This window comes from Trypanosoma theileri (genome assembly GCF_002087225.1).
Source record: "Trypanosoma theileri isolate Edinburgh chromosome Unknown TM35_Tth_29_V1, whole genome shotgun sequence".
NCBI lineage: Eukaryota > Euglenozoa > Kinetoplastea > Trypanosomatida > Trypanosomatidae > Trypanosoma > Trypanosoma theileri.
The window spans coordinates 6,795-33,509 of NW_021639871.1; the positions used below are offsets into that span (position 1 = coordinate 6,795).

Genomic DNA, 26,715 nt, shown 5'->3' on the forward strand with positions numbered 1-26,715 from the left:
CGATGATGCTGTTGTCAGTGTCCTTCCCAGAAATGACACCTGTAGGACTGTTGGTATTTTCCACTTTACTGTCAGTGGAGTCCTTCCCCGTGTTGTGGTCATCTTGTCCATTTTCAATATTAGTTGTGTCGTTGTTATCAGGGGATTCTGGCTTTGACGAACCTCCCTCTTTCGATGGAATTTCAGCATTCTGTGTAACCTCGTCTTGCGATGGTTTTTCTTGAGGATTCGAACCCTCGGTTTGTGGTGCTTTCTCGGTTTCTGATGGATCATTTTTCTCTGCTGAATCCACGTTTGGTGATGGAATTTCACTTGCGTTAGAATTGTCGTTATTTTTTTCGTCATACTCAATGGTGGGAAGATCGGTTTCATTCAACCCTGTGCACACTTCTTCGTATTTGGGGCAAACAATATTCACACCTTTGAATTTAGAATCCTTCATTTCAATAGTGGCGTTTTCACCGCTGCACTCAATCCACTCAGTAGTATCTTCCTTGTATTGCACACTCACCTTGCCATTCTCACACTTTACCTTTGCACAAATACCCTTTACGGTCACTCCATTTTTCTGAACTCCCTCGCTGAACTCCGGCTCTTTCACATTCAGACACCGTGACATTTTGCTCACAATGCTTCCAGGCATCAGTGCAACATCACCATTTTCACACGTAGTTTTCTTTAATGGTTTGATGATGGGGCAGCCATTCGTCATCTCATTCTGTCCAGCAGTCTTTGTAAAGTAGCTGTACACCTCAGGCAGGGTATCAAGTACAGAAATGGAGGAACACATTCCAAGAGCGAAACGGTCAGATGTGCACTGCAAAACAGGCTCGTTCTCCTTGCAGAACATGCTGGTGTGATTCATTAGTTCATCATTACCCCCTGTACATGTATTATGAAGTAAATCACAACCAGATTTCTTTCCCCAGCTCATCGGTTCTGCCATGTTGAAGTGTGCCTTGTAGAAGGGCATGGAATGGAATGCTGCAAGTGTCAGATTAGTGTAGTACATGCCAGAGGGTTCTTCCGTGTATGGACTCATCAATTCATCCTTCGCAATCCTTCGCTCCCAGTGCAACTTTCTGCGACCATCACCCTCATCCTCCATGTACATACCGGTGATATCCAAGTGACAGTCGTAATGTTCTCTCATCATCTCCTGCATTATTTCAGAATCCACGGCCGTGACCTTCCCTTTTCCTCTCAGTGCTCCGTATTTAATCAATTTAAGTTTCCTCATACGGGTCACCTCAAACCCAAGTCCATGTGCAATCTCATGCGCTGCCGTGCGGATAAAGTGTCTCGTGTCCACAATGTCTTTCGGTACAAATTTGATCAGTGCAGAAGTTGGTCGTTCTTCTAAATCCTGAGAACATACTATTGTTGACATTTCAGATTCATCAGGACCAACAAAAAGTACAAAATCAGCCTTGGAGAAACTTTTTTTGTGTTCCCATGCCTTTATGACCCCGCATTCTCCCGAAAATGAGTTTATGGTGCTTGTAGAGACCACAACTTCACCCTCTTTCTGTTCAATGTTGAGACGATCTGTATGCAACTTGATCGCGGCGAGTAAGAGTTTATTCAGTAAGAGTTCCTTCTTTTCATCAGTTATCCCAGTCTTATTATCACAGAACACACTGTCGTCATATCTCCGAGTACCCGTCCCCTTTAACTGTTCGGCCAAGGCTCGCTTTCTGTCACAGTCCCTCAACACATTATTCACGCCTTCTGCGGATACTTCGATGTGAATGGGCTTCCAGTGTTTCCCATTCTTGTCATCTTCGGTGACGGTGTACGCATGCAAAGCACTCTCTCCTCTTTGTGGTAAGTGCTGCACAACAGCAGCAAAGGACGTGCCGGCACAGCACAATAACAAGAATAGAAGCAGTACAGGGTACAATAAGTGACGCATAAAGTACTTCTCCATTATACAATGGTGTGAATGAACGTGAGTGTGTGAACTTGTGTGTCTGTCTGCCTGTCTGCGTGTGTGTGTTGCTTTGTTCTTGTGACCGCAAAAGAGCAGAGATAAGAAAGAAAAGAAAAAAAGCGAACATGTTAAGGAGAAAAAAGTATTCATGTGTACATTAATTAGAATGCTATTAGAAACCACTACCAATGCTACCACTGGTACAAGATGAATACCAAGGGTAAAATAAGAGGAGAAACCAGAGAGATAAAGTAGTCATCAGCATTATTGATAGGTGTCTACTCAGTAGCAACAACATTACAAGAAAAAAAAGAATTTGTGAAAGAGTTCGCAGTAATCTCCACTGTGGTTGTTTTACTTGTGGACTGAGAGTGCACAGCATCCGTCGGCACTTTTTCCCGTGGTTGCTGTTGTTCTTGTTGTGGTCGCTGACGCAGTACACAATACAGAATGACAGCCACAATAACAAGAACAACCACACCTGCGATAACAATACCAACAATGGCACCAACAGATAATTTATTCGAACTTGACGCCACTGCTGAGTCACCCTCCGGCAAAAAAGGTTCCCTCACATCATGCGACCAAACATAACGGCGGCCGTTAAATGTCACATCAGATGCAACAAAGCAAAAGGTCACATTGTCAGCACCCAGTTTATACAGACTGTACAGACTGAAGATGTCAACATCAACAGATGGGGAATTTGGGGTGCTACTCCTCACACACACAGAATCTCGAGCAGTAGCCACAGACTCACACGGTGTATTCGGCAGCACCGCACACACTTGATATGGTTCCTGCCTCGACAAGAGATCACCCCCACGCACATCAATTGTCACCAACGTGTTTGTAATCACAGTGACATTGAAAACAAAGGGATCGTGCAATACTCTTACTGGAAGTGCAGCAGGAGAAATACCAACCTCTGCACCGTAATCCGCGCAGACAGCGTAGTCACCTGTTGTTGTAGAATTGAGAGTACCATCAGCAGAGAAGTACACACGATCCGTGACAGCGGTCCCAATACACACATCAACACTCACTGCCTGATCACCACTGTTTAGTGTCTCTCGTGGACACCCACCGTATGGGCACTTCACCAGGAACACACTGTTCATGTCAGCCACATTCGCACCTGTCACTGCATCCTGGAGCAAAAGTGTGTTTTTCCCGAGAGTGTTCATATACAGCTCGTTTGGCACCAGCACTCTCACTTCGAGGGGAATTGTACCCCACGGCAGGTAGTAGCCTTGCCATCCACTCGCGGTTAAGCAGAGTGAATAGTTCCCAGGAATAGGAAGGGATGCAGTAATCGCCAAATTGTAGCATCCAGTAGCACCACTACATTTTTTTGCGATGGCATCACAGTCTGACTGAGGAGGAACCAGCAGGTAGTTCTGAATGGGATTGATATTTGGGAAGTTTGTCCGCACCATTCTCTTCAACCCATAATAGGCACTGTTAGAATTAAATGATGCAAATGTCGTGGAAGAGTCTACAAAACTCATGGTGAAGTTGTTCGATACTGGAATAGAACCTTCCCACTTGAGGAGTGTTCACAATGACAAGACTCATATCCCCTGAAATAGCTCCACGATCAGGCACAAATCTAATGAGATTTGTTCCCTCCACAAGAGAAGCTGGCCATACAGAATTGAGTCCACCATTGTTGTAATACCCAACCGTAAGAGTCAAGGTACTTAGAACATTGGCATTGTCCACCTCGCAGTGTTGTGTTGTTTGACTGGGGGAGACCACCATATTAGGAAAGCAACCGGTAATGGTTGTCAAAATACCATTTGTACCAGCAGCTGCAGCATAGCAGAGAAATGAGTTTAGTATGGGCAGTAGTAGCCACAACACCACAAGGACACGCAGCACCTGTTGCAACGACAGCCTTTGATGGAACAGTGATGATGTTGTATTCTTCTCCTTCTCCCATCGATGCAGTGTTCCAGATTCCCATAATGCTCGGAGGACATCACGTTGTGTGTGTCGTTACGCACGCAGCACTCTTCTTGCACTTCACAGGACTGCAGCTCTATCGATTCTACTCCTTCCGTGTTCATCCGCTTCATCGTGCTGTTTGGTTTGTTTGATTACTTGTTAGTGGTGGATTGCTTGAGGCTATTCTGTGGAGAAAGGAAAAGAGGGAAAAGAAAGCACACAACAAGTGAACTACACTGTAAATACAGATAGAGGGAACCAGTAATAGCAAGGAAACAAAAGCAATCATCACCTTTAACTGGAACAAGTACACAAATAATAAAGTAATAGTAGTAGTAAAAACCCAGCATCCATCTGCTCAACAAGACACCAACACCGTGTCCAAAATTTTTTTCAGAGCATTGTCATTTATTCTCTACAGCTACAGTTAACGGTTATCCAATTAATTTTCACTACCACAATTTGCTCAGAAAACCATTAATTCACCAAGAAATAATAAACGCTCTGGTGTGGCTTACGTCGTTAATCAAAACAATGAGGCAATACACACATCAGCCCATCCATAGGTTGAGTCCACACACACACACAAATACGCACATGCATATACAATCAGAATACGGCAAGCGGCCGTTAGGGGAATACCCATGTGAAGAAGAGGAATATTACAACAGCAGAGATGTATCCCTAAACAACACCATTGGTTCTCACTCTCCACCACTTATTCCATTCCCAATGGAAAGGAAACCACATACACACACACAAACGGCAAAATGTCCAGTCAAATAACACAGTCAAGAAGTAACAGAGGGAATGCTGGCAAACCATGATGAAAGATAATCGGGGCAGTTCAAGTAGAGAAGCATATGGGACTCTCTACTCCACTCTCCCATTCCCCAACCAGTGCTCAGTGTTCACCAAATGTATACCGTGGTACACACAACACACTGTAGACCTCTCCAGAATGAGTCAGCTCCTGCAGAGAGCACAGCAAACAAAACAAACTCCTTAAACCATATAAATGTTCATGTACAGTGTCTATTCATCTCTTTTGAATTAGCGTACATAATGGTAAGAAAAACAAAAAAAAAGAAGAAAAAAACACATGCCAACAAAGGCACCAAGTAACGAAAACAGATTATTAGGACATCATAACAACGATACATCCATGGGCACCATTCTCCCTAGGGAAAAGAAAAAACATCCAAACTGATGATATTACCCCAATAAAGAAAATGATTAGACCAAATCCCATAGTGAACCCCCACAAAACACACACACACACACACACACACACACACACACACACAGATACATAGAAACTGAATAGTAATTAAAAAAAAAACAATCCCAGAGTGAAAACCCCACACACACAAAAAAGGAACACAATTAAAAAAAAAACACACACACAATAGATTGCTTGCAAAAAAAAAATCTTTTTTCACCACACAAGAAAAAAATGTATTTTTAATATCATCCCATTAACTCCTGTGCATACATCATTCTCACCCAGTGTGGCCCTCAATGTGCTCGCTTACTCCTCTGTTACATTCACACTCTGCAAAAGGTGAGATCGAGAAATCAAGCATCGTGTGTGGGCAAACAAAGTAGCGTTAGGAGTTAATCCCTGGACTCCAGAGATTGTAGCAAACAGTTAATTTCCAAAAAAAAAAAGAAAAGAAAAGAAAAGAATTCCATGGTGCAGAGCACTAGGGAAAAACAGCAAGAAAAAAAAAAACAATTAAAAAGAAAAGGGTCCACACTATGGACAGCAATTATTATTATTGATAAAAAGAAGCCCAATTAGAAATTATATTCACGTGGTTGCACACACATTTATGGGAAAACTGTTGCAAGAGCCCACAATCCCAAAACAAGCATTGGCAATACAGATTCATAGATACGAACAGTACCATCAATACTTTTATTTTTGTGGGCATTAACATTATTGTTGATCATTGATTGAGTTGTATTCTGCAAAAGGTCTTGCTGCTTCGTGTTCGTACTGGAAACCGGCACGGTAGTTTCTGTGGACGTTTTATTTTCGGTAGTATTTACTTCTTGCTGTGTTTTTTCTGGTGGTATGTCCACTACCGGAGCAGGCTGTTGATTCTCTTGACTTTCTGGTTGAGACTCAGGTTGAACGGTAGCAACAGGAGTTTTCGCTGGGGTCGAAGTTGTACTGGATTGTGGTGTGTTTTGCTCTTGCGAGGATTTATCGTTCGTTTCTTCCTGTATCTGTTCTGCATCACTAGGTGAAAACGAAATATTCATCCTGCTTCTGAGCAGCACATCAATCTCTTCATTACTCAGCACGCGGTTGTACAGCATAACGTCTTTCACTGATATATGAGAGCCTTCGACAGACTCACCGTCCCAACCAAAGTAAAAATGGGAAATTTTCACAACTTCCTCGATGTTTAAGTTAGTTCCCACATGTAGCCGAGTACTGTTGATATACACAGAGCCTGTACCGTTCTTGAATGTCAATACCAGAGAAGATTCATTATCCACTTCCCATGTACCTGTTGACTTACTTTTGGTTCCCCTGTTTATGGCGCTCCACGTTTTATCGTTGTTGTACGACACTCCCAGAAGAATACTGTGCTTGTTTTTGTCCCACATTCTTACACCCAACAAAGGACTGCTGTCATTCTTTGGTACCTTGTGGATAGTCACCGTCGCCACAAGAGTAAAAGCATAGTTTGTAAAGTGATACTGCCTCGCCAGTACATTTGTACTTACAGGCCATATTGCTCCTGAACCAGGACCCATGAACTTCAAGCCATTAGTAACCTTCTCTGTTATACCACTTACAGAAGCATCCACACCGAGGTATTCATCCTTCCATTTATTACCATCGATGTTTCCAGACAAATAGCCCACAAGTCCAATAGTGGGAATACGACAGACAGAAGCACAAGATTCATCAGTGCAGCAACGACTCTCAGTGAGAATCTGGTCTTGTTCAGTCCATTTTTTCACCACACTTTTGATGCTCTCCATAGCTGTCGTCAGATCCACAAAAAAGACTTTGTGCTTACCTGACTCTTCAACAGTCTCATACCGAAAGTACAGTTCGCCATTTTTGAACAATAAAGAGCTTGTTGCCGCTCTTGGACGTGTAGCTATGAAGTCAACATAATAAATGTGTGTGTTATCAGTGAGCCACAGATAGAACACGTTCTGTGGCCCAGATACCAGAGACTGTGTAAAAAGAATGACACGCTTTCCATCAATAGTTGCCGTAATAGAGTTGTTATGACTTCCACGATCAGTAGTTGGTATGTCAGTAGTTACAGTGGAGGTGGACCACACACGAGAGAGTGTACTGGTAGACTCTGCCCATGTCTTTTCCAAATCGGTGGACTCATACACTCTGTAATGGCCGCTGGGATGCTGAGCAATCATCATTAACTTATCATTTTCCCACTCGATAACAGCAGGATTAGAGGTGTCCATATCAGGCAAAGCCCCACCAATTTTCCACTTCGTATCATGGGGCCTATAATACATTACTGACGAAATGGTTTTGTTATCCTCCGTAACAAATTGCACAGGAAACACAAGTGTATTGTTCTTTGTTGTTAAAATTGGTGAGATAGTGTCAACAGGAAATCGTACAACCCTTGCTGTCCCATATTCAAAAGGAAATTTAAGAATCAACGGAGCGTAAGTGAACGAATTCTCTCCGATTCCACCATTAAGAGTGTTCATCCACACAATGTGAATAAAAGAATATTCTGGAGTTGGGGGGTTTTTACTTCGAACAGGGTGAGCACCTTCTTTACTTGGAGGGTTGTTGTTTTCCACAAGAGCAAACACTGCACGAAATGGTGTACCAGAGCCATAGTTTATGGGAAAACCATTGTATCCAGATGGATAAAAGCGGAACCAATTTCTATGGGGGTTCCACCACGCACCTTGACCCTCCCCGCTCGCTGGTGTCAATAATTCCATGTATTCAACTTTATGTTTATTCCACCGATACAAATTAGCACCGTCAATTGCCACCAGATCTCCATTCCCAAACTCCAAAAAATGAAAGCCATGAAAATTACGGCGTATGGGTTCCTCTTCTTCTGCATATCCACTGATGCAGCCCAGCAGCAAGATGAGCAGTAGTACAAACAGAGAGTGGGTCATGTTGTATTTCATGGTTGCCCTTCTTTCTTTCCTCTCTCTCTGTTCCTCAGTCCTTCCTTTCGTACTTGTTGTCTTCTCGTCAGAACGAAGAGGTTGCGGAATACCTGTAGTGAATGCCAAGAAGTACTTGTGTTTGTATGTGTTGCGGTTGGTGATTCCTTTCAAAGCCTTCAAATACAAAGTAGCGCTTACAGCTTATTTTAGTTAATCAGAATATATGGAAATAGTTAAAGGGAAAAAAAAAAGAAACCAAAAAGAATTGTGTAATAAAAAAGAAGAGAAACAGAAATACATTCACCGTGATCAAGTCTAAACACGTCACTGAAGAAACAACGTAAACACAATGCTTAAATACAGTAAATCTCACTAAAAATAGGTAAAAAATAGTATATTATTCAGAAAAAAAGATTTACAAACATGCTCATAGTTTTTTTTTTTATTGGCTTCTGTACATTTACACATCGTATATGGTACATACGAGTTTCTCTCCGCCAATTTTCTCTGAGCCGCATAAAAGGTGAAGTTCCCACAACTCAAGTATCGTATGTGAGAGAAGCAGTTTTTTTAAAAAAATCCAACAAGAAAACCACAACGCTAGAGAGACTAAAGCGCATAGAAGAAAATAAAAGCAGTCACTTTTAACTTGTACACATAATAAAATAATAGTAGTAAAAACTCAGCATCCATCTGCTCAACAGGACACCAACAATGTATCCGTTTTTTTTCAGAGCATTGTCATTTATTCTCTACAGCTACAGTTAACGGTTATCCAATTAATTTTTACTACCGTAATTTGTTCAGAAAACCATTCATTTACCAAGAAATAATAAACGCTCTGGTGTGGCTTACGTCGTAAATCAAAACAATGAGGCAATGCACACATCAGCCCATCCATAGGTTGAGTCCACACACACACACACAAATACGCACATGCAAGTACAATCAGAATACGGCAGGCAGCCGTTAGGAGAATACCCATGTGAAGAAGAGGAATATTACAACAGCAGAGATGTATCCCTAAACAACACCATTGGTTCTCACTCTCCATTACTTATTCCATTCCCAATGGAAAGGAAACAACACACACAAACGAAGCAGTATATACAGTCAAACAACACCGTCAAGAGTAAATACAGGGAATGATGGCACACCATGATAGGGTACAATCGGGGCAGTTCAAGTAGAGAAGCATTTGGGACTCTGTACTCCACTGTCCCATTCCCCAACCAGTCCTCAGTGTTCACCAAATGTATACCGTGGTACACACAACACACTGTAGACCTCTCCGGAATGAGTCAGCTCCTGCAGAGAACACAGCAATCAAAACAAACTCCTTAAACCATATAAATGTTCATGTACAGTGTCTATTCATCTATTTTGAATCAGCGTACATAATGGTGGAAAGAATAAAAAAAGGAAGAAAAAACACATGCCAACAAAGGCACCAAGTAACGAAAACAGATTATTAGGACATCATAACAACGATACATCCATGGGCACCATTCTCCCTAGGGAAAAGAAAAAACATCCATACTGATGATATTACCCCAATAAAAAAATCATTAGACCAATCCCTACAGTAACCCCACACACAATAGAAACACAATTAAAAAACACACACACACACACAATAGATTGCTTGCAAAAAAAAAAAAAAAAAAAAAAATCTTTTTTTTCAACACGCAAGAACAAAAAAGTGTATTTTTAATATCATCCCATTAACTCCTGTGCATACATCATTCTCACCTAGTGCGGTCCTCAATGTGCTCGATTACTCCTTTGTTACATTCACACTCTGCAAAAGGTGAGGTTGAGAAACCAATCATCGTGTGTGGGAAAATAAGGGGACATTGGGAGTTAATCCCTGGACTCCAGAGATTGTAGCAAACAGTTAATTTTCCAAAAAAGAAAGAAAAAAGAATTCCATGGTGCAGAGCACTAGGAAAAACAGTAAGAAAAAAAACAATTAAAAAGAAAAGGGTCCACACTATGGACAGCAATTATTATTATTGATGAAAAGAAGCCCAATTAGAAATTATATTCACGTGGTTGCACACACATTTATGGGAAAACTGTTGCAAGAGCCCACAATCCCAGAACAAGCATTGGCAGTACAGATGCATAGATAGAAACAGTACCATCAGATCCTTGTTTACGGTTCGTTGCGTTCCCTTGATTTCCACTGTTCGTATTCTGTGGTTTCTTCATTGAATGAGGTCCTGCCGTACTGCTGGTAGCAGGGGTCGGGAGAGTAGATTGCATCTTTATTTCTTCTGATAGCATCTGCTTGACACTCTCTGACAAGGAAATAACCAACTTCTTCTTTATCAGTGCATCAATCTCGGTTTGTGTGAGCACGCTGTTGTACAGCATAATATTTGTCACTGTTGCGAAGGTACTGTCTCCAGCCTCTCCGTCGGAACCAAAGTAAAAGTGGGAAATCTCCTCTGTTTCTCTGTTGAAGTTATGTTCCACAAAACCCATGGGATCTCCGTCAATTTGCACCGAACAGTCGCTATTCGCAAATGTCAATACCACAGTATATGTTCTGTCCACTTCCCATCTAATATCTGAAGCCTGGACGACATTCCTGTGTATTGTGTTCCACGTTTTGTTTTTATTGTACGACAACCCCAAAAGAATACTGTGTCCAGCGCCTAACAGACTTACACCCAACAAAGGACTGCTGCCCTTCTTTGGTGCCGCGTGGATAGCCACCGTCGCCACAAGAGTAAATGCGTAGTTTGTAAAGTGATACTGCCTCGCCATTTCATTTATACTCACAGGCCACATTGCTCCCGCACCAATACCCATGAACGTAAATCCATTAGGATTCTTCTTTACCGTACCACTTACAGAAGCATCCACGCCGAGGTATTCATCCTTCCAGTTACTCTCCTCATCGATGGTTCCTGACAAATAGCCCACAAGCTTAGTGGTGGAAATACGACAATCAAAAGATGTACATGCTTCATCAGTGCAGCAGATACCCTTGGATGCAATAGTATCCCACGTATTTAACACCTCTTTTATCTTGTTCACCTTGTTCGTCAGGTCCACGAAAAGAACTGTGTACTTCCCTTCCTCTTTACTCGACTCATACAGACAGTACAATTTGTCATCCTTGAACAATAAAGTGCTACTCTTTACTTTTTTATCCTTAACAATCATGCCAACACGATTAATATGTGTCTTATCAGTCACCCACAGATGGAGTTCGTTCTCTTCTTCAGTTTCCACAGACTGCAGAAAAAGAATGACACGCTTCTCACCAATCGTTGCAGTAATAAAATTGTTTTGACTTCCACGCTCAGTAATTGGTATGTTAGTAGCTACAGTGGAGGTGGACCACACACGAGAGAGTGTACTGGTAGACTCTGTCCATGTCTTTCCCAAATCGGTGGACTCGTACACTCTGTAATAGCCGCTGGTATGATGAGCAATCATCACTAACTTACCATCTTCCAACTCGAGAATAGCAGGATTATAAGTGTCCATATGAGGCAAAGCTCCCCCAATTTTCCACTGTTGTTCATCGGGTCTGCGATACATTACTGTAGAAATGGTTTTGTTATCATTCGTAACAAATTGTACGGGAAACACAGAAGCGTTGTTTTTCATCGTCAAAATTGATGTGCTTGTGTCAACAAGGAAACGAAGAACCGTTGAATCTCCACGCGGCAAGACAGAACTACCAACATGACGGTCGTACACCACCGAATAAACTGAAGGTTCAGACTTGCCTCTTTTCATCCACACAATGCGAAGAACAGAACCTTCTTGACTTGGAGGGTTGCTGCTTTCCACAAGAGCAAGCACAGCTTGGTAGTCTTTCTTATCGTTATCAAAAACATCTTTCACGGATTTTTCTGCTTGGGTATAATGAAACACATATCCATTACTTTCATTCCATTTAAGTACAGTTTCACTTTCCACGGTTTTGTTTTTTTTCAGAAGTTTAATGAATTCATTCTGTTTAGTATCCCGATCCTGGTATACTGCAGCAGCCGTAATTGACACAAGATAACCATTAAAGAAAAAAAGATGTGGGGCATGAAATTGATGGACTGCCTCTAATTGCACGTTATTGCCGCTCCTCGTTGGTTGACTCATATTAATTGACTTAAAAAGTTCACTAGGAATAGAATCAACGATGGGGACCGTTTCTTCTTGCGGACCCTCTTCTTGTGCATACCCACTGATGCAGCCCAGCAGCAAGATGAGCAATACAACAAACAAAGAGTGGGGCATGTTGTATTTCATGGTTGCCCTTCTTTCCTCTCTCTCTGTTCCTCAGTCCTTCTTTCCTTCCTTCCTTACTGTCTTCTCGTCAGAAAAAAGAAGTTACTGATTACTTGTAGTGAATGCCAAGAAGTACTTGTGTTTGTATGTGTTGCGGTTGGTGATTCCTTTCAAAGCCTTCAACTACAAAGTAGAGTTTGTAGCTTAATCTAGTCAATCAGATTATGTGGAAATGGTTAAGGAAAAAAAAGAAACCAAAAAGAATTGTGTAATGAAAAAGAAGAGAAACAGAAATACATTCACTGTGATCAAGTCTAAACACGTCACTGAAGAAACAACGTAAACAGAATGCTTAAATACAGTAAATTTCACTAAAAAAAAATAGTATATTATCCACAACAAAGATTTGCAAACATGCCTTTAGTTCTTTTATGGGCTTCTGTACATTTACACATTGTACATGGTTCATACAAGTTTTTCTCCGCATGCTTTCTCTGAGCCGCATAAAAGGTGAAGTTCCTACAACTCAAGTATCGTATGTGAGAGAAGCAATTTTTTTCTTAATCCAACAAGAAAACCACAACGCTACAGAGACTAAAGCGCATAGCAGAAAATAAAAGCAGTCACTTTTAACTTGTACACATAATAAAATAATAGTAGTAAAAACCCAGCATCCATCTGAGAAACAGGTTGAAAACAGAACCACAAAAGAAGAAAAAGTTTTAGAGCTTCCAAAACGAAAAGACCCCGTGAGGATTGAGTTTGGCTGCTCTGCACGGAGGAGTTCAAAAGAACACACACAAAAAAAAATAGATTCTCTTTCCAACCATCACACACACACACACACACCAAGGCACTACACCCAGATAAACTTATCCCGCTGCTCCCTCTATCATGTACCCAGCAACAAACAGTTCCAACAACACAACATCAGGAAAGGAAGAGTGGGCTGCTCCGTTTGTGTGGAAATCCCCTGCGGCATTGTGGCTGCAACAACAGCTGCGCAAATGCTATCCGTGAGCAGCACAGTCGCCCGCTCCCTCATACAAGAAGAATAAACGCCTAAGAGTAGAAAACCGTAAAGAAGGCACTCAATGACTACAGCGCGCCCAACACTTACGCCGGGACCGACGTCCTTCGAGCAGATATACATTATAAGCATGAAGGCTGCAAAAACACCACCAGCTGCTCCGGAATGAGACCATTTATAATTTCAAATGTGAAGAATACGACATGAGGTACAAATCCCGAGTAGGATTGTTCCAATAATGTCCAACGCAAACACAACATCAGACAAACATAGAAAAAACGTTCCAGTTCAGCAGAGTTATCTCGAAATTCCAAAAAAAAAAAAAACGTAAAGAGCTCCAATATCATCACTATCGCCCTCCTTTTATTTCGAAAGCAATCCTAAAATACTCTCATTGGGAAATTTCACGATAAGAGTTCAACAACAACGGCATCATCTCCGTGGTTCAACCACAGTATATGCAAGGAAATCCTGGGGCATATTCTTACTTACCCCACCCTCTATGAGTTTCGTAAAAACCTTCAGCTTTGAAGGAGTGAAAATACCTGAACCACAGTTTGGCAATGTATCTATCTATCTATCTTTACTACTCACTGCCCTCCAGTTATGCACTGGTATAAGACCACAATACAGCTAAAGAGAAAACGTCCATTGATTCTATTCAATCCCTATTGCTTCGGCTTTCTTTTAGGCTTTTGACCTAACGAAATAGGATAGAAGAGCCTACAGGAAATATAAAAACTCTCCGGAGGTCATAACTTTAGAATTGGCTCTTCTGTGTGGGTCCTGGATTCAAACCTCTAGATGTGAAGAGGAAGAACAATTATGCCGCAAGCAAAAAAAATAAAAAATAAACTACGCAAACAGCGAAAAAAAAAAAAAAAAACGCACTGCCTTCACTACCCCATTTTCATTCCCTCTTACTGCTTCTTCGTGTCTTATTTCATGGAAACGGCCTTCAAATAATAGTAACAGGGTGAAGGTCTTTTGTTGACTCGCAAATACACGTGGATCTACACTGAGAGCGACGTCTTTCCCATTAGCCTTTCGATGAAAAATCCGCGTGGTATAAAAACCATGCCAAGATTATAGGTGTATATAAAAGAAGCATAATCAAAATATGCATAAAGAAAGAGAAATATACAGTTTCTTCTTTTTTTTCTAATATTTTGAGAATATCTATTTATACCTTAACTGGCTGAAGAAAAAAAAGGTAGAAAACAGTTTCTTGAAATGCAAAAGAACGTTTATACTGTTAGCATAATAATAATAATAAGAATAATAACAATAATAGTAATAATAATAACAATATTAACAATAACTCTTCCACCCATTGATAATATACGTAAAATATAGCACATAACCTAGTAATAATAATAATAAATGGACTTCAAAAAAAAACTTCTCATACAAATTTCAGCAAACATTTTTGGGAAACCACGTATGTGAGCATATTAGAAAACGCATACATAGCCAATAGAAGACTTTTTTTAATTATTCAATCCTCTTACAAATTTTTTTAGTCCAGTCTTCAAGGAGCTTGCTGCCTTTTGGACGATGCCTGAGGAATCACCCTCAATTCCCTGGATGGGGTATCCATATTGAGCAAGAATAACGTTAGAGTCCTTAATCCTTAACATGGCATTTGCCAAAAGAAGTTTGGGAACATCCATTGCAGCACACAAATCGGAATCAAATTGAATAATGGCTATTTGTTCGTGTTGCTGTGGTAAACTAATATCTTCTTCCGTTGGTGGTGGCTTCTCAAATGCTATTTGACTTACTGCAGTAACAAATTCATTATAGGATTCAACTTCATCTTCTTCAGCTGAGACCGTAAAACATAATGCACTACTTGGAATGGAGGGAAATCCCGCAGAGGGAAGTTTAGGCAAAACTAATTCATCCCATGCTCGTCGAACAGAGTCTTCCAATTCCGGTAATGTCACAGTCGGAGGAACTCCCAATGCAATAAGTGCGCACTTCCATTTTTCTATCGGTACAGGACGTGTAAGAAATACTTTACTCATGGAAGGAAAGTGAATATCTTTATTTCGACCAAGCAAAAGTTCAACAATTCTAAACTTTTTTGCATCCTCAAAAACATTTTCAAACATCCGTTGTGTTGCTATAACCATATTAGAAGCAGTTGCTTTTAATCCACATATACCTCGCAAAATGTTTCCATGCATGGCCGCAGAGTTTGTATACAACTGTGCAACTACATCCCCATTATAAACATACAGTTCAGAAAGTACTCTACCAACAGCAACAGGATAAATAGATGGGTTTCTTGCCTCAAACCATGAATTTACAAAAGGTTTGGGAAGTACAGTTTTGGTTCCTGCCAAAGGCAATGAAAATGAAGAGAACCCATCATTATAAAAATCCTCTTGACCATCTAAAGATGGCAATTGTTTTTGGTCCAAAAAACTTCCTAAACTAATTCCAAGTGATTGTAGCATAACTATAGACACTTGAAACGAAGTAAAAAAACACCCAAGATTCGTTCGATCTAAAGAATCTGCACAATTTACACGCACAAAGCGATTTTGATAAGCCGATCGGGTTACACTTCCATCAGGATGTATACAACCAATAGTGAGGAGTGCATCACAGTTCTCAGGAGCCAAAAAAGTTAAGGAACACTCCCAAAGAGTTTTTGTCGCCACATCAATACCATAGTCTTTTACTAAATTAAGCCAATCCACATGAACAAGATCAAGATGACCATTTGGAAAAATAGATCGAATGGCGGTATCGGATTTCCTAACGGCTTCTACAAAATATCTTGCCAGAACACCTTCATTACTTTGAGGATTTTGTCGAAGTAAATTAATACATCGTAAAAATGGACCTGTTTTAATAGATGAATCTCCAGAATCATATTTTATTAAAGTTGCCAATTGTCTTAATACAGATTCAAAATACCTATCACTTCCTCGAAGAACATCATCCTTGTTTGGACTAAATATCATTGAAGGTTCTGAAATGGTTGCATTTATTCGAGTTTGCCAATGTACAGGAATGGTACCTCGTAGAATTGTATGTTTTGCGAATGAAAAAGATTTATCATCATTCTGTTTCCACATAATGTACTCGTAAATATGATCATTACCCACTGCATTATTTCCATTCAGTCCTCTACCAAGGTATCTAGGACCAGGATTAAGATTATTTTGTCGACCAATTAGTAATAAATGAAGAATAGATCCACCTTGTAGGTGAACATTCTTTCCTTCTGCATAGCCACGAATGAGAATAGAGCAACCGTGACTAACATCATGAAGACGAAATGGTTGCCGTAATTGTTTAGACCAATCACAGTAAAACTCCGGTACTTCATTCACACTGGATGACGCAAATGGAAATGGTTTCATCAAATCCACATCATCCGAGTAAAAGTATCCTCGTTCATAACTGTACCGCTGAAACTCTTTCAATCTCGTCCTATCGGTTGGTGTCACTCGCAACGGTGCGGCCCCTGGAATATTAAAAGGCACCCACTCTGTTTCCAAAACTCGAAGAATAGAACCACCAAATGGCAGAGAAGCGGCTTCCTCCACTTTAGTGGCAACGAGAATGTAAACCTTGTCTAACAGTAAACAACCAAATAACGCAGGGTACTCCACAACATACTCAAAGGGGCCAAGGGCATCGTAAGCTTCTTTTAAAGTTGAGAACTCTGACGTCCTAAAGTCGCGGTGTCGCTCAATCTCACCATTACTATTCACCACCAACGGTATCACAACTGAACCCGCAGACCATTGACTAGTAATCACCGCTTTTTTCTCTTTAGTTGTCTCTTTTTTTGTTGGGGGAAAAAGTTCATCAAAAAACATCAACGGTTCAGGTTCAACAGAAACAGGAGGAACAACTGTTCTGGGAACCACTAAAAATAACATTTGAAGACCATTTACTACACAAACAGCACAACGCTTTCGCGGACTTTTGGCAAACTGCATGAGGAAAGCACTTCCTTCACAGATGATGCTTCAAAAGAAAAGAAAAAAGAAAAAAATAATAAATATAATAAATAAATAAATAAATAAATAAAAAACAATATATATATATATATATATTTCCCAGGAAGAAAAAAAAAAGAAAGAAAGAACTACAAAAAAGTGGACTCAGTTGAATAGTATCTCCTCATAAACAAAAAAGCACACAAACACACAGAGAAGGATTATAATAATGTTCATGGTTATTTAAAAAAAGAAAAAAAAAACATATATATATATATATATATATATATATATATATATAACCATATTCCTACACCAAATTCACGTTAGAGTAGAAAACACACCCAGAAATAGATTTTTTTTTCCTTGCAGTTTAAGAAGCCTCATAATGTTTGGCACCAACCTGCTCATCCATTCTCTCTAACCATGATTTTATTAAAGTTGAATGAATAACGTCATCATACATGCGATGGCCTCTTACCGATTGAAGCACACCATATGTGTCCAAATCGGCAAGATCTGGTTTAGACCCTCCATGAAATTCCTTTTTACCATTTAATAGAGCTTTTTCAAAATATGTATTTAGTTCATCATGAAACCTCTTTCTTGAATCATCACCAGGAAGAAGATGACCGCTTTTAATAAGACGAGGTTTGGTAACATATTGGGCCACAAGGTACATTACAGGGGCTCCCACCACTTTCAAAAACATTTTATTACTATATGGAATAGTGTCAACATTATCTATATATGAGTATCCACACCAAGCCTTATAAAGAGATGAATTGAATTCAAGAGTCAAAAGTCGAACCATCGGTCCTCGAGCCCATTCACGCCACTGTGCAATCTCAGGATCGTTTAACTGTTTTTCCATTCCCAAATACTTTGCAAGAGTGCTGACAATTATCTCAGAATCCACAAGATATGGACCATTGTGTCCATGAACGTTAAATTGTAGTTGGGGTACTTTCTTGTAGGCGCTCACAGAAATTTCCTTTTTAAACATAGGCTCAACCTCCACACACTCATAGGGTACCTTATTATAATCCAGAAAAGCCTTTGTAGTTCCACAGAAAGGGCATGTGGAATATCTATATAAAAGAACCTGTGGATGCTCCTTTGGATTTTTTAAGTGAGAAAGTGCCCATTGAAGTTCTTCCTGATTTTGCCTCGCGTTGAACTCCTCCGCGGTGCAGCTGCGGTTCTCCTTCAGTCGTCGTTGATATGTAAAGTAAGCCCCACCAAATCCCAAAGCGCCAACAGCTCCAGTCGCGCAGAGTAATTTCCGGCCCCAAGAACCCTTACTGAACACCATCAGGAGTGGTCGTTATTATTATAATTATTATTACTGTTTAGATCTCTTTGTTTTTTTTTTGTTTTTTTTTGTTTCAGTATCTAAGAGGAAGAAGGAAAACCAAGAGGGCAAATAGATTACAGAAAATCTATAGAGAAATAATATAAAAGAAAATGATAAGAGAAAAAATTAAAATGAAAAAAAATATTGATAAATAATAAGGAAGAAAAAAATAAAAATAATAATAATAATAATAAACTACACTAAAAATAGAAACCCATTAATACAAGACATTACCCACTTCACAAGATCTTCTTGTTATTCCGTTAATAATGAAATATATATACTAAATCCTTTTTAATATTAATCTACAGAACGACCAGCTGCCAACTCCAGTTGTTGAATAGCCACCATCTCATCAATTTCTTCACTCTTCCCATACCGGAGACGATATTCATTAACTTCTAGCAAGAGTGCTTCTATATCTCTCACACTATGAGGTACACGAGAGAATAAAGAGGATACACGCGAAATATCTCCTTCTAACTCTTTTACACGGCGACTGAGAAGACGAATTTCATCATCTTTAATAGCAAGATGGTCATCCTTTTCCATTAACAATTTTTCACAGGTTTTTAAATGCGACAATCTATGATCAATATTTCCAAGTGCATTTCCTAAAATTGCAGCCGGAGAATTATCCTTCAAAGAGTTTAACATATTCATGATAGAGTCATATGCACTTCCAGCTGATATTTTCTCTTTCTGATATATTAATAAATTATCTTTCATATACTCCAATTGTCTTTTAAGACCTGCAATCTCTGTTTCTCGGAGAGTAAGGTCAGAAGCGAAGTGTCTATATTCCTTCATCTCTTCCATTTGTTTTGTCATTAGACGAATTTCTTCATCTTTCTCAGTAAGCATTAAAGATATTCGTCTCAACTTCTCCTCCATTTCAAATTGGCCTCTTTTTAGAAACTCTTCACGTTCTTCTCCTTGACGTATGGAAGTTTGAAGTTCCTCTTCAAGATACTCCATGTTATTACATAGTTTATCCTTTTCTCTTCCTATTGCCATTATCTGTTGTGTGAGTGCGATAACTTTTTTTCGCTCCAAATTAAGCGCTTCTTTTGTTCTAGAAAGTATATCCGCCATTTTTTGAACCTCTTCTTGAGATTCCTCAACACTTGAACTATTTTCTAATGCCATTTGTAATTCTCTTTGAAGGTTAGATATGCGATCTATATAAACTTTATTCTTATTTTCCATAACTTGTGTGGGATATACATTATTAATACCATCGAGATCTATTTCATGTATTTTCGCTTCCAGTTGAAGAATATATCCACGAAGTTCAGATATAGTTCTCTGATGAGCGCAATTTAATACCAAAAGGTCCGCCAAATGGCTTTCAAGATTGGACTCATGTGGTTTCTTTTGTATATTCTCCGTAATTCCCTGAAGACGGTTTAGTAAGATTTCATTACGTTCCTTCTCAACTAAATATTTTTCACGCCAATATTTCACTAAATCTCTTGAACTCTTTTTTTTTATTGATAAATAACTCGTCTTGTTGTTATTATTATCATCACTCATTAACACCTTCATTTGATCCCCAAGACATTTGTCTAGTGTTAAAATAGTGGTTGTTTTCATTACCTCATCAAGAGCCGTATTTGATATAATCTCCACAATTTTTTTACGATAAGCATCTGTCATTTCTAATAAACACGAATACTTTTTAGAAAGATACATACTCTCATCTTGCTTAACAAAACAAGTAGAAATGTGTGATGAATCTAATCCCAGAGTCTTGTCATCATATACCCGATGTTCCCATGTAAATCGTCTCTGCGAAGCCAAAGTCCAGAAGGTCATCACTTGAGAAGTATGAACAAGAAATAAATGAGGAGATGGTGAACCACGTACAATTTCCATTGCTGTATCTACTTTAAATAATCGTACGGGTGTATACTTGCGTGAATCCCACACAGTTATTAAAGATTCCGCATCTAATGATATAATATGTGATAAAGAGATAGACACCAGTTGACGTACACTCGCACATGGTATAGCCCGTTCCTTTTCAAGTGTAATTTCACCATTTGGACTATTCACAAGTCGAAAAATAAATATCCATTTATTTCCTCCCGCCCAACAACAATCAGGAGAAGAAGTTGCGTAAAGTGATCGTACAAAAACGGCTGTGTTTACCTTTTCTACCGGTTTTACACAAAGTGGATGAGAATTATTTAAATCCCATAATATTATTTGATCCTCTTGAACAGAAAGCAGTAATGAATAGGGATGAACAGGAAATACAGCAACGATTATACCACCACCTTCACATGGAAATACACGATCCACAATCATTCTATCCATATTCCATATTTGAAATGCACCTTCTTGGCTAGTTGCAAAGAAAGAAGGACAATTATCAAAAGAATGTAATCTCTTTATTTTCCCATACTCACTATCAAGTACACCAAGAAGTATACCACTAAAATCATAATTAATCAGATGTCCATTGGTAGATAAGAGCCATACTCGATTGGCTGCACAACATATTTGCACACATTTCTCCGGTAAACTTAAAGTATCTAACAAATCCCCACCTTGAGGATCTAAGACATCTATATATCTGCAACAGGAACGAAGTGCCCAAACATTTTCATTCATGCAAATAAGATCACAATAATCCTCACTTGGACAAATGACACCTTCTGATCCATCAGCAAGGAAAACGGTTGAAGAAGCCATGAATACACTAATATACATAAGATTAAAGGTCAAAATAAAATAAATAAAGAAAAAAAAAGAAAGGGAAAAGGGAGGAAATAATGCTGATAAAATTAACTTGAGTGTGGTAAACGAATAAAAATAAAAATAAAAATACAGTAATAATTATATACTTGAAAAACCAAAAAAGGGGCTTTTTTTTTTCTTTTTTTTTTTTTTTTTTTTTTACAAAACAAGAATACACCAACTATGAAGCATATCTTGTGGATGGCATACCGTCTGACCAAGACTTTGTATGTTTTGGCCAGTGTTCATCGTCTGAGTGGTTTAATCCCTTAGTGTACACACGAGGTTCCTTTCGTACTTCCTTTTCGAGTGCCATCTCACTTAAGGAATCGTATGGACGCATGCGACGTTTAGCACGATTTTCCATCTTGCGATATTTTCTTCCGTATTCATCTTGATCGCCGTGAACAACAGCATTTACACGATTAGCGTAGACTTTACGTGAGAGACGTTTAAAAGGTTTTTGTCTCTCATCTAGAGCATTCAACATTTGCATAATACCATTTTCTCTGCTCTTTCCACCTGTTTTATTAAGTACTTTCTTTTCATCTGTATTTAATAAAAAGGTCTTTTCAGCTTCTTCTTGACTGCGTTTTATACGAGCCCGTGATAATTCTTCAGGATCTAAAGGCCATTGACCTTTTGTATTTAAACCATTTTCCACATGTTGAGCTATGAAAGCAATGCGTTGACTGTAATCCACTACAGTAGAGGGCCACAACTCAAACATTTCTGGTTTCCTAAGCGCAAGTCTTTTTAACATGGAAGCCCGTTTTTGACGTTTCCGTTGTAACCAATGAAATCGACGTTTGCCTTGTCTAGCATCTCGTAGTTCAGCTAATGTTAGAGTTTCTTCTTTTGCTGCCTTTTGCTCTTTTGCCATTTTAAATCTATTCCATTCTCTTCGTCTTTTATCCAGCGGCATCCGACCAAGTGTGACGCGTAAAGCCTCATCCTCTTCCGTGAGTCCCAACGAGCCATACTTTACACGATCACGGATGCTGTACGGTAGTGCATTTACCCAATCAGGGAAGTAGGTATCATCATCTAACATGTAAGCATCTAAACGAGTAGAAGGGTAAACCCCACACTCTTCCACAAGACGATTCTGATATCGTTCAATAGATTCCATCTCATCATCTGCATGCCGCAATTCTGTAAAGAGTTTGTGAAACTCTTTGGAAGTTGGTGGTTGACCAAATTTATCCATCATATGATCTCGACGTTCTACTTCTCTCTCCATCAATTGACGAAGTGCTGTGGTATATTGATCTTTAGTATGAGAAGATTCCATCGCACGTTCATCCATTTCACGTACAGCAGTAATGGATTCATTATTTAAAGTCTCTGTAGTCCCACTGTGTAGTTTTCGTTCTGTATGGGAGTCTATACCCAAAGCGCCTAATTTTTTTTTTTGCTCTTCTTCATGAAGGAGTATTTTCTCCTTTCTTCCTACCTTAATGAGAGCGGTTACATTTTTCTTGTTACGATACACCTTTGGATCTGTAAAGGGATCACCACGTTCCTTATCACTCAACAATCCCTTGTTGAGATTAATTCCGCCTGCACCTGGACGGCGCCCAAACTGTACACCCTGAAAAGAGCCCCAGTAACATAGACACCTTTTCATCCCCTATATTATGTATGATAATTAATAATAATAATAATAATAATAATAATAATAATAATAATAAATGGAAAAGAGAACGTTAAAAACACAAACATATATGTATATATATTTATATACAGAATGATAGTATCGAAAGGTGATAGATATAGATAAACATTTTATTCAACTTACTTATCGCTCAAGTGCACACACACACACATATATATATAAACACAGATAAAAACACAAAAAAAAAGAAAATAAAAAAAAAAACACATTGAATGATATTAGGTGAGGTCCTATATGGTCAAGACCTCCTTGTGATCTTGAATTCTTGCTCTACGTTCAGATCCCACTCTCGTACGTGGACTGTATAGAGAATAAAGAAACAGGTAAAGAAATGAAAAACGAATTCATTTTGAAATTTTTTTTTATTTTTATTTTTTATTTTTAAAAGAAGAAAAAAGATGAGACTCCTCACAATGTATCCCCCCTTTTTTTTAAAAATACTCTTCCACACTGGATGAATTCTATTCCCTAGCATTTACGCGTCAGTCAGAGTTCCTTACACACAACTCCCTTTTTTTTTTTTCTTTTTTCTTTTTTTTTAATTATTGCTTCAGTTTCTTTTGTTGATTGTAGGACCAGCTGCGGTAGGCATTATAGCCGTTTACAGAAGCCAAGCAAATGTTCACAAGTGCCAGTGAGCGACTTCCGGAGTTCTGCGGTTGAATAAGAAGTGCGTACACAAACCAAACAATACCGGTGGCGCAAAGGGCAACGCTGGAGTTAAAATCCAACTTTTCCACCGGCGGGTTGCCAATAAAAATGCCGTAGAGGGGAACAATACTGAGAGACCACTTGAAGAGTGGGGCACTGTTGTAGACGGAATTCAAATAGGCGACCACGGAGTACTTCTCGTACGGCTTCAGACACTCAAACAATCTCCCGTTGCCCACATAGCGGTGCATAAACTTTGGGAAGGCTTTTGGAATAACTTGCTTTGTTACCGTAGCGGCGGACATTTTTCTTTTTTTTCTTTTCCTTTCTTTTTTGTTTACTCACTAGCTGTGAATAAATAAATAAAAAAATGGTGGTTGAAAAATAAATCCATGTTAATATGAAAAAAAAAACAAAAATAAGGACAGCTCGGTAAATATATGGCTAACGCGTTATGTGAATAACAATCTATCGTAGTGAAAAAAAAAAAAAAACACAACTATGCAAACTCTTTCTTTCTCTCCCTCATATATATATATATATATTCACACTTTTCACCTTAACATCCCACAGAATAAATAAAATAAAAAATAAAAATAAATGAGCTCCAAATTTCCTTAACGCCTATGAAAATCCGTTATCTCCCAAACGCTGCAAAACCAATTTTCGCTCAAACTCCGAGATGCACTGCTGAGCTTCTTTACTAAGTTCAAGCAACTCATTCCACATCATCTGGTTATCATCATTCTCTACATCATGTATTCGTGCCTCACGCTCAAGGATCGCAAGGCTTGGGACTGTCTTCAGTCGACGATAAAGCGACTGATACTGCGGAGAGGTCTGTGGTAAGATGAGTTGAAAAGCAAAGAGCGTCTGAACTAACGGTAAACTTTTAGATGGCTCCATTATTTCCATACGAATATACGAAAACACTGGGGTTTCTAAAAGACGCACAAGTCTCTCTATCTGTAGCAGTGTCGCCGCAGATAACTCGGCAGCTCCTATAAGTTTAATTAACTGAAAAGCATGTTCATACACCCGTGCTAAAAGGCAGAGTGAAAGAGCTGCTACTGGATTATACCGCCAACACTCGTACATTCCCAAAAATATATGTTTAGCTCGTTTATCATGGATTCCACAATGTAATATTTCCCGAAGAGGTAAAAATTCTCTGGAGGTCAAAACTAATGTACTCAGGGTAATAACCATTTTTTCCAAAAAACGTTTGTCTTCATGCTGTGAAAGTACTCCAGCAAGTTTAAGACAGAGCTTCTCCGACTGTTCTAAATTTTCTTCTTGATATCGTAATTGAAGTTGTTTAATAATAGTGGGTACTTTTGGAAGTAAAATATCAGCTTTTGCATGAATGAGTTCAATAAGTTGTACTATAAAATAGTCAAAATGTTTTTCCCCTGATATTAAGCAAAGAGTTTCAATGCATTTATGCAACACATGAGCAGATTGATCACACAGCAAAATTAAAACCATATCAAACGTAACCGTAAATTCATTCTCCACTACTTTAGGATTTGCCTGAAAGACAAGTGTAATCCATTCCATAGAAGCCACACGAGTTTCTTCAGTACCACGTCCACTTAGACGATCTCTAACAACTCTTAACACCGCATCGTATGAAACTACCTTATCATCTTTAGGTGTTATCGCAACAAGTTGCATGAGTCTATTATTAACGTTTTGAGCTGCCAGACGTGTCTCAAGATCTTTTGAACCTAATTGTAACATACATGCATTAAGTGCGGTATGAATGAGATGAAGTAATTCATTGGATCCAATAAGAAATAACTCTAAAATCCATTGTAGTGAGATCCGCTTTGTTGTCGTGAATTCACTTTCTTCTACACATTCTGTCGTTATAGAAAGAAGTAGAGGTAATTCCATTTTAACATCTCGATGAAAGGCATCTTTCATATCACGAAGACATTTTTTAAGAACTTGTATTAATAGTGGACCACCACGTGTTCCTGACAAAATCAAAAGTGGTTTAAGAAATCGCCAAAGAAGAAGAATAAGTTCATCTCCAGGAAGATCTAACATATAGTTAATCCATTCCAAACACCATTGCAAAACGGGTGAATCCGAAAATAATTCATCTTTAGTTGCTTGACTATACGGTTCCAAAGTTTCAGTAATAAAGGTTACAAAAAGATCCATATTTATTTTAAAAGAATCATTATTCGTTACAACTTCACGAATTAATGAGGAAACTTCTCCAGCGAGTATGGCAACCTTTTTATCATTATCATTTATACCACGTGCAATGCCACTAAATACTTGAACAAAACAAATATCTAAGAGTTGATACTTAAATTGCCGTACGAGAACGTGAGCCGCTTCAAAAGCTGCTAGCCGCACAGTTGCATCTACGTCAGCAACACAATCAAAAACGATAGTGGTAAAATATTTAATCACACCATCTGGGTGAGTCTTTGCCGGTAAAGAATGCACAAAGGCCCTGACAACTGCAAGACCTCCTCTACGATATGCCGCAATAGTCGTTCGAAGAAGAATACTCTCTGCTTCGTGCATCTCACGTGTAATAATAGCGTACGCCTCATCTGGTGGAAATTCCCGAAAAACAACAATTGCCTTCATTAACACTTCTCGCATTCCTTTTTGTCTTGACTCCGCCTTTGAGTCCACTAGCAACTTAAGTGTCTGTGGTGAAATAAATTGCTCTGACATGTGACCTAAAGTAATATAAAAAGAAATTCTATTATGTACCACGGTAAGACTTCCCCAGAAAGAGAAACTGTAAAAGAGAATAATAATTTTTTATTTATTTATTATTTTATTCTATTATAAAAGTCCATATTTTATAAAACAAGAGAATATAATCACCAATTTGTGTATTTAAAAGGTGTCTTGTTCAAGGCAAATTTAATAGTAACAGGAAAACCATAAAAAAAAAAAAAAGAACGTGTATCATTTGTACACTCAAGTGGCTGTACATGTGGGTATGTATTGCACTATTGCGTTTCTGTAAATATGTATATAAATATA

At 38.9% G+C, this 26,715-nt stretch overlaps 10 protein-coding genes across 10 annotated transcripts; all 10 read right to left on the reverse strand.

Annotated features, from left to right (window-relative positions):
* Nucleotide 1: 1 nt before the first annotated feature.
* TM35_000291010 (surface protease GP63) lies at nucleotides 2-1,930 on the reverse strand (the record flags this gene model as incomplete). Its single annotated transcript, XM_029028258.1, has 1 exon — nucleotides 2-1,930. A coding segment is annotated over one exon (1,929 nt), but the record flags the coding sequence as incomplete, so codon positions are not given.
* A 281-nt stretch (nucleotides 1,931-2,211) lies between these two features.
* Nucleotides 2,212-3,444, reverse strand: TM35_000291020 (uncharacterized protein; the record flags this gene model as incomplete). Its single annotated transcript, XM_029028259.1, has 1 exon — nucleotides 2,212-3,444. One exon carries the CDS (start codon nucleotides 3,442-3,444, stop codon nucleotides 2,212-2,214), a length of 1,233 nt encoding a protein of 410 aa, XP_028880286.1.
* A 2,272-nt stretch (nucleotides 3,445-5,716) lies between these two features.
* Nucleotides 5,717-8,026, reverse strand: TM35_000291030 (trans-sialidase; the record flags this gene model as incomplete). Its single annotated transcript, XM_029028260.1, has 1 exon — nucleotides 5,717-8,026. The coding sequence occupies one exon, from the start codon at nucleotides 8,024-8,026 to the stop codon at nucleotides 5,717-5,719; it is 2,310 nt and encodes a 769-aa protein (XP_028880287.1).
* A 2,061-nt stretch (nucleotides 8,027-10,087) lies between these two features.
* TM35_000291040 (trans-sialidase) lies at nucleotides 10,088-12,277 on the reverse strand (the record flags this gene model as incomplete). Its single annotated transcript, XM_029028261.1, has 1 exon — nucleotides 10,088-12,277. One exon carries the CDS (start codon nucleotides 12,275-12,277, stop codon nucleotides 10,088-10,090), a length of 2,190 nt encoding a protein of 729 aa, XP_028880288.1.
* A 2,511-nt stretch (nucleotides 12,278-14,788) lies between these two features.
* Nucleotides 14,789-17,263, reverse strand: TM35_000291050 (synaptojanin (N-terminal domain); the record flags this gene model as incomplete). Its single annotated transcript, XM_029028262.1, has 1 exon — nucleotides 14,789-17,263. The coding sequence occupies one exon, from the start codon at nucleotides 17,261-17,263 to the stop codon at nucleotides 14,789-14,791; it is 2,475 nt and encodes an 824-aa protein (XP_028880289.1).
* A 373-nt stretch (nucleotides 17,264-17,636) lies between these two features.
* On the reverse strand, nucleotides 17,637-18,578 carry TM35_000291060 (glutathione-S-transferase/glutaredoxin; the record flags this gene model as incomplete). Its single annotated transcript, XM_029028263.1, has 1 exon — nucleotides 17,637-18,578. One exon carries the CDS (start codon nucleotides 18,576-18,578, stop codon nucleotides 17,637-17,639), a length of 942 nt encoding a protein of 313 aa, XP_028880290.1.
* Nucleotides 18,579-18,920: 342 nt separating this feature from the next.
* Nucleotides 18,921-21,320, reverse strand: TM35_000291070 (uncharacterized protein; the record flags this gene model as incomplete). The annotated part of the gene is made up of 1 exon (XM_029028264.1): nucleotides 18,921-21,320. The coding sequence occupies one exon, from the start codon at nucleotides 21,318-21,320 to the stop codon at nucleotides 18,921-18,923; it is 2,400 nt and encodes a 799-aa protein (XP_028880291.1).
* Nucleotides 21,321-21,546: 226 nt separating this feature from the next.
* TM35_000291080 (uncharacterized protein) lies at nucleotides 21,547-22,995 on the reverse strand (the record flags this gene model as incomplete). Its single annotated transcript, XM_029028265.1, has 1 exon — nucleotides 21,547-22,995. One exon carries the CDS (start codon nucleotides 22,993-22,995, stop codon nucleotides 21,547-21,549), a length of 1,449 nt encoding a protein of 482 aa, XP_028880292.1.
* A 590-nt stretch (nucleotides 22,996-23,585) lies between these two features.
* On the reverse strand, nucleotides 23,586-23,999 carry TM35_000291090 (uncharacterized protein; the record flags this gene model as incomplete). Its single annotated transcript, XM_029028266.1, has 1 exon — nucleotides 23,586-23,999. The coding sequence occupies one exon, from the start codon at nucleotides 23,997-23,999 to the stop codon at nucleotides 23,586-23,588; it is 414 nt and encodes a 137-aa protein (XP_028880293.1).
* A 319-nt stretch (nucleotides 24,000-24,318) lies between these two features.
* TM35_000291100 (HEAT repeat-containing protein) lies at nucleotides 24,319-26,397 on the reverse strand (the record flags this gene model as incomplete). Its single annotated transcript, XM_029028267.1, has 1 exon — nucleotides 24,319-26,397. The coding sequence occupies one exon, from the start codon at nucleotides 26,395-26,397 to the stop codon at nucleotides 24,319-24,321; it is 2,079 nt and encodes a 692-aa protein (XP_028880294.1).
* Between the last annotated feature and the right edge of the window lie 318 nt (nucleotides 26,398-26,715).